General features: G+C 49.8%; 1 protein-coding gene across 1 annotated transcript; it reads left to right on the top strand.

The window, feature by feature from the left end:
- LOC136939527 (circularly permutated Ras protein 1-like) lies at positions 1–11,204 on the top strand (the record flags this gene model as incomplete). Its single annotated transcript, XM_067232149.1, is given in 13 exon segments — positions 1–45; positions 149–238; positions 1,647–1,686; positions 1,689–1,797; positions 2,419–2,625; positions 3,523–3,607; positions 3,755–3,861; positions 3,962–4,074; positions 9,537–9,648; positions 9,852–9,992; positions 10,305–10,401; positions 10,777–10,812; positions 10,967–11,204. Coding segments are annotated over 12 exon segments (1,236 nt in total). The 3' UTR covers positions 11,069–11,204.
- Positions 11,205–11,735: the final 531 nt, after the last annotated feature.

The following is an 11,735-nucleotide window of genomic DNA, read 5'->3' as shown; positions in this document are numbered from 1 at the left end:
CTGGCAATAGTATGAGGTCACCAACCACATGTATCCAGACTACAGGTGAATATCTCCTCCCTCCCCTCCCCTCCCCTTCCCTCTCTCCCACTTCTCAGGTGATTGTTTATGATGAGAAGGATGATGTTGTTGTTGTTGGTGTCTACAGAGCATGAAGGATGCCCTGCAGAGGGCGCTGTCCTCGCTCCTGCAGTCCTGCCCTCACCGCAGAGTAGCTCTGGTCACCTTCAACGACGAGGTAGGAGGGAGGGGAGGAGGGGGAGGAGGGGAGGAGGAGGGGGGGAGGAGGCAGGTGAGGAGGTGAGGAGGGAGGAGAGCAGGAGGGGGAGGGGGAGGGGGGAGGGGGGAGGAGGGAGGGGAGAGGGGGGGGAGGGGGCGGAGGGAGGAGGGGGGGGAGGGGAGGGAGAGGGGGAGGGGTAGGAGGGGAAGAGAGGGAGGGGAGGCAGGAGGGGGAGGGGAGGGGGAGGGGAGAAGGGGAGGTGAGGAGGGAGGGGAGGAGGGGAGGAGGGAGGGGAATAAGGGGGGAAAGATGGGGATCCAGGGTAAGAGGGAGGAGGAGGTGTCGAGAGATGGAGGGAGGAAGGGAGGAGGGGGACGTAAAGTGAGGGATGGAGCGTGAGTGTGTGTGTGGTGTGTGTGTGTATACATTTAAATGTGTAAGTGTGTGTGTGTGTGTGTGTGTATACATTTAAATGTGTAAGTGTGTGTGTATACATTTAAATGTGTAAGTGTGTGTGTGTGTGTGTGTGTATACATTTAAATGTGTAAGTGTGTGTGTGTGTGTGTGCGTGTGTGTGGGTGTGTGTGTGTGTGTGTGTGTGTGTGTGTGTGTGTGGGTGTGTGTGTGTGTGTGTGTGGGTGTGTGTGTGTGTACGTGCATCTAAAATTAGACAACATGACACAGTGGATTTAGGATTTCTAAGAGTTTATGTTCTTCTGAAAATGACACAGTTCATTTGTCTTGGAAGTCATAAATCAATTCTTCCTTTCTTATCTTGACACACACGCAGGCACGCACGCACACACACACCCACGCACACACACTCTTCTGTGTAGTTTAACAGAATCAGGTCAAAGTTGAGATGACTTCTCTGCCTCTGGGGGCAGTGTGCTAAAGTTCATGAACAGGGAACGGTTCTGGCTGTGTTCTAGAACCCAGGACTTTCTTGCCGTGACAGCCACACTTGTGTTGGTGTGTGCGTGTATGTGTGTGTGTGTGTGTGCGTGTGTGTTGGTGTGTGTGTGTGTGTTGGTATGTGTGTGTGTGTGTGTGAAAATACTCCAAAGAAACATGTTTGTTTTGATAAGATGCAGACAGGTGCGTCGCCATGGGAATGCACAGTCCTGAGATCCAAACTGCTTGATACAATCTGTAACCTTTCACCTACTCTACATCTGTCTGTGTGTGTCTGTGTGTGTGTGTGTGTGTGTGTGTGTGTGTGTGTGTGTGTGTGTGTGTGTGTGTGTGTGTGTGTGTGGGTGTAGGTGTGTGTGTGTGTGTGTGTGTGTGTGTGTCCATTTATTGTAACTGGTGAGAAAGTTTAGTGAAAAGAATGTGTTTATAGATTGTGCATGATGGTTCCTGGTGTCACTGTTGGAGGAAGACTCTCTCTCTCTCTCATCCTCTCTCTCCCTCTCTCTCTCAGGTGGTGGTGTATGGGGATGGGTCAGGAGCTCCTCTGTTCCTGGGGAATGGGCCCTGCTGGACTATGACCACCTGTGGCAGCAGGGGCAACACTTCCCCACCCCGCGCTGCCTGGCCGAGTCCTTCCAGCACCTCACACACAAGCTGCACCAGTAAGACTGGCCCCCTCTCTCTCTCTCTCTCTCTCTCTCTCTCTCTCTCTCTCTCTTTCTCTGTGTGTGTGTGTGGGGGTCTCACATGTGTGTGCCTATGTGGGTGTGATTTACGCATGTGTGTGTATCTGATGTGTGTGTGTATATCTTGTGTGTGTGTATATCTTACGTGTGTGTGTGTATATCTTACGTGTGTGTGTGTATATCTTACGTGTGTGTGTATATATCTTACGTGTGTGTATATATCTTGTGTGTGTGTGTATATCTTACGTGTGTGTGTGTATATCTTGTGTGTGTGTGTATATCTTGTGTGTGTGTGTGTATATCTTACGTGTGTGTGTATATATCTTACGTGTGTGTGTGTATATCTTACGTGTGTGTGTGTATATCTTACGTGTGTGTGTGTGTATATCTTGTGTGTGCGTGTATATCTTACGTGTGTGTGTATATCTTGTGTGTGCGTGTATATCTTGTGTGTGTGTGTGTGTATATCTTACGTGTGTGTGTATATATCTTACGTGTGTGTGTGTATATCTTACGTGTGTGTGTGTATATCTTACGTGTGTGTGTGTATATCTTGTGTGTGCGTGTATATCTTGTATGTGTGTGTGTGTGTGTCAGGTTGAGAGAGCATGGAGCAACAGCTTTGGGCCCGGCGGCGCTGGTGTCCGTTGCCATGGCGTCTCGCTACCAGGGTTCAAAGGTCATCCTGTGCACTGACGGGAGAGCTAACATCGGATTGGGCGATCTGGAGCAGAGCCCCGCCCCTTCCTGTCCCCAGACATCCATCTTCTACACCCAGCTAGCCCGACAGGCTGCTAACAGTGGGTGAGACACACACACACACACATAAGATACACACACACATAAGATACACACATAAGATACACACACACATAAGATACACACACACACACACACATAAGATACACACACACACACACACACATAAGATACACACACACACAAACACACACATAAGATACACACACACATAAGATACACACACACACATAAGATACACACACACACAAACACACACATAAGATACACACACACATAAGATACACACACACATAAGATACACACACACACAAACACACACATAAGATACACACACACATAAGATACACACACACACACACATAAGATACACACACACACAAACACACACATAAGATACACACACACATAAGATACACACACACATAAGATACACACACACACACACATAAGATACACACAAACACACACACGGATACACACATACATACTCTAACAGATATGAAAGGCACATACAGGTACACACACTGACTGTGTTTGTGTGTGAGTGTCAGGAATGCAAGTGTGGACCCAAAAGCAGACTCCTAAATATGTGTCTTTCCTTCTTTTATTGGAAGTAGAAATAATATACAAAAAGCAGCTTGTCAAAAAACATAACCAAGGAACTCTAACTGTGGCATTTGAGAGAGAAACTAAGCACAGAACTAAGAATCCAAGCCACTTAAAAAGACAGAACAAACAAGGCACAGGTGAAAACAATATGTCCTAATGAGAACAGATTAATACAGCGAGGGCCTTTGGTGACCAACAAAGGGTCACAACCCTGACAATGACTGTATCTTACGTGTGTGTGTGTGTGTGTCTTACGTGTGTGTGTGCACGAGTGTATCCTACATGTGTGTGTATCTTACGTGTGTGTGTATCTTACGTGTGTGTGTGCAGGGTCATCATGTCTGTGATGACCTTTGAGGGCACAGACTGCAGACTGGCAGAGGTTGGCAGACTGGCAGACGAGACTGGGGGCAGGGTGAGTACAGAGTGTGTGTGTGTGTGTGTTTGGGGTGTGTGTGCGTGTAGCTGACATGCCTTGTTTTGACCGGTGAAGTTTAACCAATGAGATTTTTCCTCCTGCCCTCCTCTACTCTCCTCTCCTCTCCCCTCCTCCTGTCCCCAGGTAAACATTGTTAATATTGGTACCGTGGCAACAGAGATCCAATCAATTCTGTCAGACAACATCCTGGCAACCGGTGTCACGGTAACGCTGCTGGCAGCCGATGGAGTGTGAGTACCAGAAGAGACACGTCTTTTTCTTCAGCTGTTTCTTTCCTTTCCTTCCTTACTCTTACTCCCCCTCCCCCCCCTCCCTCCCCCCCCCCCTCAGGTATTTCCCCTACGAGGAGGAGAGGGGTCATGTACTGGTGAGGGAGGTGGGGAATGTGACAGAGGGTCAGCAGGTTACCTTCCAGTTCGCTGTCAGACCTGACAGAGTGGAGGGTGAGAACACACACACACACGAGCACACACACGAGCACACACACACACACACACACGAGCACACACACACACGAGCACACACACACACACGAGCGCACAAACACACACACACACGAGCACACACACACACGAGCACACACACACACCTCAGTACACAAAGACTGTTGAAACATGTTTTGTGTGTATGTTTATGCATGTGTGTGTGTTTCCAGGGTTCTTGCAGAGAGCCACTGTTCATGTGTGTGTGTTTCCAGGGTTCTTGCAGAGAGCCACTGTTCATGTGTGTGTGTTTCCAGGGTTCTTGCAGAGAGCCACTGTTCATGTGTGTGTGTTTCCAGGGTTCTTGCAGAGAGCCACTGTTCATGTGTGTGTGTTTCCAGGGTTCTTGCAGAGAGCCACTGTTCATGTGTGTGTGTTTCCAGGGTTCTTGCAGAGAGCCACTGTTCATGTGTGTGTGTTTCCAGGGTTCTTGCAGAGAGCCACTGTTCATGTGTGTGTGTTTCCAGGGTTCTTGCAGAGAGCCACTGTTCATGTGTGTGTGTTTCCAGGGTTCTTGCAGAGAGCCACTGTTCATGTGTGTGTGTTTCCAGGGTTCTTGCAGAGAGCCACTGTTCATGTGTGTGTGTTTCCAGGGTTCTTGCAGAGAGCCACTGTTCATGTGTGTGTGTTTCCAGGGTTCTTGCAGAGAGCCACTGTTCATGTGTGTGTGTTTCCAGGGTTCTTGCAGAGAGCCACTGTTCATGTGTGTGTGTTTCCAGGGTTCTTGCAGAGAGCCACTGTTCATGTGTGTGTGTTTCCAGGGTTCTTGCAGAGAGCCACTGTTCATGTGTGTGTGTTTCCAGGGTTCTTGCAGAGAGCCACTGTTCATGTGTGTGTGTTTCCAGGGTTCTTGCAGAGAGCCACTGTTCATGTGTGTGTGTTTCCAGGGTTCTTGCAGAGAGCCACTGTTCATGTGTGTGTGTTTCCAGGGTTCTTGCAGAGAGCCACTGTTCATGTGTGTGTGTTTCCAGGGTTCTTGCAGAGAGCCACTGTTCATGTGTGTGTGTTTCCAGGGTTCTTGCAGAGAGCCACTGTTCATGTGTGTGTGTTTCCAGGGTTCTTGCAGAGAGCCACTGTTCATGTGTGTGTGTTTCCAGGGTTCTTGCAGAGAGCCACTGTTCATGTGTGTGTGTTTCCAGGGTTCTTGCAGAGAGCCACTGTTCATGTGTGTGTGTTTCCAGGGTTCTTGCAGAGAGCCACTGTTCATGTGTGTGTGTTTCCAGGGTTCTTGCAGAGAGCCACTGTTCATGTGTGTGTGTTTCCAGGGTTCTTGCAGAGAGCCACTGTTCATGTGTGTGTGTTTCCAGGGTTCTTGCAGAGAGCCACTGTTCATGTGTGTGTGTTTCCAGGGTTCTTGCAGAGAGCCACTGTTCATGTGTGTGTGTTTCCAGGGTTCTTGCAGAGAGCCACTGTTCATGTGTGTGTGTTTCCAGGGTTCTTGCAGAGAGCCACTGTTCATGTGTGTGTGTTTCCAGGGTTCTTGCAGAGAGCCACTGTTCATGTGTGTGTGTTTCCAGGGTTCTTGCAGAGAGCCACTGTTCATGTGTGTGTGTTTCCAGGGTTCTTGCAGAGAGCCACTGTTCATGTGTGTGTGTTTCCAGGGTTCTTGCAGAGAGCCACTGTTCATGTGTGTGTGTTTCCAGGGTTCTTGCAGAGAGCCACTGTTCATGTGTGTGTGTTTCCAGGGTTCTTGCAGAGAGCCACTGTTCATGTGTGTGTGTTTCCAGGGTTCTTGCAGAGAGCCACTGTTCATGTGTGTGTGTTTCCAGGGTTCTTGCAGAGAGCCACTGTTCATGTGTGTGTGTTTCCAGGGTTCTTGCAGAGAGCCACTGTTCATGTGTGTGTGTTTCCAGGGTTCTTGCAGAGAGCCACTGTTCATGTGTGTGTGTTTCCAGGGTTCTTGCAGAGAGCCACTGTTCATGTGTGTGTGTTTCCAGGGTTCTTGCAGAGAGCCACTGTTCATGTGTGTGTGTTTCCAGGGTTCTTGCAGAGAGCCACTGTTCATGTGTGTGTGTTTCCAGGGTTCTTGCAGAGAGCCACTGTTCATGTGTGTGTGTTTCCAGGGTTCTTGCAGAGAGCCACTGTTCATGTGTGTGTGTTTCCAGGGTTCTTGCAGAGAGCCACTGTTCATGTGTGTGTGTTTCCAGGGTTCTTGCAGAGAGCCACTGTTCATGTGTGTGTGTTTCCAGGGTTCTTGCAGAGAGCCACTGTTCATGTGTGTGTGTTTCCAGGGTTCTTGCAGAGAGCCACTGTTCATGTGTGTGTGTTTCCAGGGTTCTTGCAGAGAGCCACTGTTCATGTGTGTGTGTTTCCAGGGTTCTTGCAGAGAGCCACTGTTCATGTGTGTGTGTTTCCAGGGTTCTTGCAGAGAGCCACTGTTCATGTGTGTGTGTTTCCAGGGTTCTTGCAGAGAGCCACTGTTCATGTGTGTGTGTTTCCAGGGTTCTTGCAGAGAGCCACTGTTCATGTGTGTGTGTTTCCAGGGTTCTTGCAGAGAGCCACTGTTCATGTGTGTGTGTTTCCAGGGTTCTTGCAGAGAGCCACTGTTCATGTGTGTGTGTTTCCAGGGTTCTTGCAGAGAGCCACTGTTCATGTGTGTGTGTTTCCAGGGTTCTTGCAGAGAGCCACTGTTCATGTGTGTGTGTTTCCAGGGTTCTTGCAGAGAGCCACTGTTCATGTGTGTGTGTTTCCAGGGTTCTTGCAGAGAGCCACTGTTCATGTGTGTGTGTTTCCAGGGTTCTTGCAGAGAGCCACTGTTCATGTGTGTGTGTTTCCAGGGTTCTTGCAGAGAGCCACTGTTCATGTGTGTGTGTTTCCAGGGTTCTTGCAGAGAGCCACTGTTCATGTGTGTGTGTTTCCAGGGTTCTTGCAGAGAGCCACTGTTCATGTGTGTGTGTTTCCAGGGTTCTTGCAGAGAGCCACTGTTCATGTGTGTGTGTTTCCAGGGTTCTTGCAGAGAGCCACTGTTCATGTGTGTGTGTTTCCAGGGTTCTTGCAGAGAGCCACTGTTCATGTGTGTGTGTTTCCAGGGTTCTTGCAGAGAGCCACTGTTCATGTGTGTGTGTTTCCAGGGTTCTTGCAGAGAGCCACTGTTCATGTGTGTGTGTTTCCAGGGTTCTTGCAGAGAGCCACTGTTCATGTGTGTGTGTTTCCAGGGTTCTTGCAGAGAGCCACTGTTCATGTGTGTGTGTTTCCAGGGTTCTTGCAGAGAGCCACTGTTCATGTGTGTGTGTTTCCAGGGTTCTTGCAGAGAGCCACTGTTCATGTGTGTGTGTTTCCAGGGTTCTTGCAGAGAGCCACTGTTCATGTGTGTGTGTTTCCAGGGTTCTTGCAGAGAGCCACTGTTCATGTGTGTGTGTTTCCAGGGTTCTTGCAGAGAGCCACTGTTCATGTGTGTGTGTTTCCAGGGTTCTTGCAGAGAGCCACTGTTCATGTGTGTGTGTTTCCAGGGTTCTTGCAGAGAGCCACTGTTCATGTGTGTGTGTTTCCAGGGTTCTTGCAGAGAGCCACTGTTCATGTGTGTGTGTTTCCAGGGTTCTTGCAGAGAGCCACTGTTCATGTGTGTGTGTTTCCAGGGTTCTTGCAGAGAGCCACTGTTCATGTGTGTGTGTTTCCAGGGTTCTTGCAGAGAGCCACTGTTCATGTGTGTGTGTTTCCAGGGTTCTTGCAGAGAGCCACTGTTCATGTGTGTGTGTTTCCAGGGTTCTTGCAGAGAGCCACTGTTCATGTGTGTGTGTTTCCAGGGTTCTTGCAGAGAGCCACTGTTCATGTGTGTGTGTTTCCAGGGTTCTTGCAGAGAGCCACTGTTCATGTGTGTGTGTTTCCAGGGTTCTTGCAGAGAGCCACTGTTCATGTGTGTGTGTTTCCAGGGTTCTTGCAGAGAGCCACTGTTCATGTGTGTGTGTTTCCAGGGTTCTTGCAGAGAGCCACTGTTCATGTGTGTGTGTTTCCAGGGTTCTTGCAGAGAGCCACTGTTCATGTGTGTGTGTTTCCAGGGTTCTTGCAGAGAGCCACTGTTCATGTGTGTGTGTTTCCAGGGTTCTTGCAGAGAGCCACTGTTCATGTGTGTGTGTTTCCAGGGTTCTTGCAGAGAGCCACTGTTCATGTGTGTGTGTTTCCAGGGTTCTTGCAGAGAGCCACTGTTCATGTGTGTGTGTTTCCAGGGTTCTTGCAGAGAGCCACTGTTCATGTGTGTGTGTTTCCAGGGTTCTTGCAGAGAGCCACTGTTCATGTGTGTGTGTTTCCAGGGTTCTTGCAGAGAGCCACTGTTCATGTGTGTGTGTTTCCAGGGTTCTTGCAGAGAGCCACTGTTCATGTGTGTGTGTTTCCAGGGTTCTTGCAGAGAGCCACTGTTCATGTGTGTGTGTTTCCAGGGTTCTTGCAGAGAGCCACTGTTCATGTGTGTGTGTTTCCAGGGTTCTTGCAGAGAGCCACTGTTCATGTGTGTGTGTTTCCAGGGTTCTTGCAGAGAGCCACTGTTCATGTGTGTGTGTTTCCAGGGTTCTTGCAGAGAGCCACTGTTCATGTGTGTGTGTTTCCAGGGTTCTTGCAGAGAGCCACTGTTCATGTGTGTGTGTTTCCAGGGTTCTTGCAGAGAGCCACTGTTCATGTGTGTGTGTTTCCAGGGTTCTTGCAGAGAGCCACTGTTCATGTGTGTGTGTTTCCAGGGTTCTTGCAGAGAGCCACTGTTCATGTGTGTGTGTTTCCAGGGTTCTTGCAGAGAGCCACTGTTCATGTGTGTGTGTTTCCAGGGTTCTTGCAGAGAGCCACTGTTCATGTGTGTGTGTTTCCAGGGTTCTTGCAGAGAGCCACTGTTCATGTGTGTGTGTTTCCAGGGTTCTTGCAGAGAGCCACTGTTCATGTGTGTGTGTTTCCAGGGTTCTTGCAGAGAGCCACTGTTCATGTGTGTGTGTTTCCAGGGTTCTTGCAGAGAGCCACTGTTCATGTGTGTGTGTTTCCAGGGTTCTTGCAGAGAGCCACTGTTCATGTGTGTGTGTTTCCAGGGTTCTTGCAGAGAGCCACTGTTCATGTGTGTGTGTTTCCAGGGTTCTTGCAGAGAGCCACTGTTCATGTGTGTGTGTTTCCAGGGTTCTTGCAGAGAGCCACTGTTCATGTGTGTGTGTTTCCAGGGTTCTTGCAGAGAGCCACTGTTCATGTGTGTGTGTTTCCAGGGTTCTTGCAGAGAGCCACTGTTCATGTGTGTGTGTTTCCAGGGTTCTTGCAGAGAGCCACTGTTCATGTGTGTGTGTTTCCAGGGTTCTTGCAGAGAGCCACTGTTCATGTGTGTGTGTTTCCAGGGTTCTTGCAGAGAGCCACTGTTCATGTGTGTGTGTTTCCAGGGTTCTTGCAGAGAGCCACTGTTCATGTGTGTGTGTTTCCAGGGTTCTTGCAGAGAGCCACTGTTCATGTGTGTGTGTTTCCAGGGTTCTTGCAGAGAGCCACTGTTCCGTTCCAGCTGCAGGTGAGCTTCAGGACCAGACACCACCAGAAGGTGACACGCATCCTCACCCAGCAGAGACGCGTCACTACCAGCAGGTACACGGCACTACGCGGCACTACGCGGCACTACGCGGCACTACGCGGCACTACGCGGCACTACGCGGCACTACGCGGCACTACGCGGCACTACGCGGCACTACGCGGCACTACGCGGCACTACTCTCCTCTGCATTCTCCAGCAGATTGTCATGCAGACTCTCCTTTTCACCTCCCCACCCCCTCCCCTCTCTCCCCCCCAGCTGGGTGTGGCCAGGCAGTCTGGATGTGGGGGTGCTGGGGGTGCACTGTGCCCAGCTGTGCTCCAGGCTCAGCATGCAGGGTCGTCTGCGTGAGGCCCAGAGCCTGCTGAGCGCCCAGCAACACCTGCTGCACAGCATCAGGTAGGGGGAGGTGGGGGTGGGGGTCTTACCTGTGTATTGGTGTGTGTGTGTGTGGGTGGGTGTGTGTCTTACCTGCGTGTGTGTGTGTGCGTGGGGGTGCTTGTATGTGTGTCTTACCTGTGTGTGTGCGTGTCTTACCTGTGTGTGTGTGTGTGTGTGTGTGTGTGTGTGTGGGGGGGGGGGGTGCTTGTATGTGTGTCTTACCTGTGTGTGTGTGTGTGTGTGTGTGTGTGTGTGTGTGTGTGTGTGTGTGTGTGTGTGTGTGTGTGTGTGTGTGTGTGTGTGTGTGTGTGTGTGTGTGTGTCTGTTCAGTGAGCAGAGGCTTGTTCCACAGGAGGAAAGCATCTATGGCAACTGGATCAGCACCATGTCAACCATCTGTGATGACCTCACAACCATGCAGTCTGAGGTAAGCAGGGGGGGATGGAGGGGGGGGGAGATGTGGGCTGTGAGGCTGGACAGTGACACTCTTTACTTCTCTCTCTCTCTCTCTGTCTCTCTCTCTCTCTATCTCTCTCTCTCTCTCTCTCTTCCTCTATGTCTCTCTCTCTCTTTCTCTCTCTTCCTCTATGTCTCTCTCTCTCTCTCTCTTCCTCTGTCTCTCTCTCTCTCCCTCTGTCTCTCTCTCTCTCTCTCCCTCTGTCTCTCTCTCTCTATCTCTCTCTCTCTCTCTTCCTCTATGTCTCTCTCTCTCCCTCTGTCTCTCTCTCTTCCTCTATGTCTCTCTCTCTCCCTCTGTCTCTCTCTCTTCCTCTATGTTTCTCTTTCTTTCTCTCTCCTCCAGGATGAGAAGAACCTTCAGGCCAGTCAGTCTGCTCCTGTGAGTCTGTCACAAACACACACTCATAAATACAAAACAATATTTACCAAACACACACTCATACACCAAACACACACACTCATAAACACACTTACCAAACACACACACACACACTCATGGATGTCAAACTCCCCCCCCCCCCCCCCCCCCCCAGGAGCTCTCTGACGAGGCAGCGAAGGTGTTCTACCAGATGAAGAGAGCGACCAGTGTGGGCCAGAAGAAAGGAAGAAAGCAGGCGGACATGTTGGCTCTGTAAGGGAGGAACCAGGAGCCACCATCTTGGATCTTGGGCAGCCAGTCGCTGTGCAGACTGTGTAAAGAGCCATTCACTCTGTGACACAGGGGCTGTTGTGTCCAAAGAACTTACATTCCAACTAAAAACATACCAAACAGACACGGGTGTGTTTTTAAATGTGTGTGTGTGTGTTTTTGAGTGTGTGTTTTTTGTTTATATGCGTGATTTCTGTGTGTGTGTGTACATCTCAAAGAAACATTTTACATGGCGTGAACCTGTGAACCTTCAACAGTTCAACGAGGTCTCACACACACACACACACACACACACTCCGCCTCATGAATCCAGTTCAGACCGGCCGTCTGATGGAAGAGTTATCACTTCTTTGAAAGTATTGACTAGCGAGTTCAACGAAGGCGTTACACACACGCACACACACACAACAATGCAGCTTGAGAGACAAAGACTAATGTGTTCCTCGCAGTCATCATCATTTCTACGAATGTTCAATAAGAGTGATGATGTAGACACACACACACGCACATAGACTCCAGCATTTTTAAACACACATACGTAGACACGAACACACCAATACACCCACAGATATACCACACGCGTAAATACACACAAATGCGCACACATACACAAATTTTCTCTGACCTTTGTCCTACACAACAGTCACCCTCTA

Source organism: Osmerus mordax, unplaced genomic scaffold (assembly GCF_038355195.1).
Source record: "Osmerus mordax isolate fOsmMor3 unplaced genomic scaffold, fOsmMor3.pri Scaffold_218, whole genome shotgun sequence".
Lineage (NCBI taxonomy): Eukaryota > Metazoa > Chordata > Actinopteri > Osmeriformes > Osmeridae > Osmerus > Osmerus mordax.
This window is presented reverse-complemented; position numbering and strand designations above follow the sequence as displayed.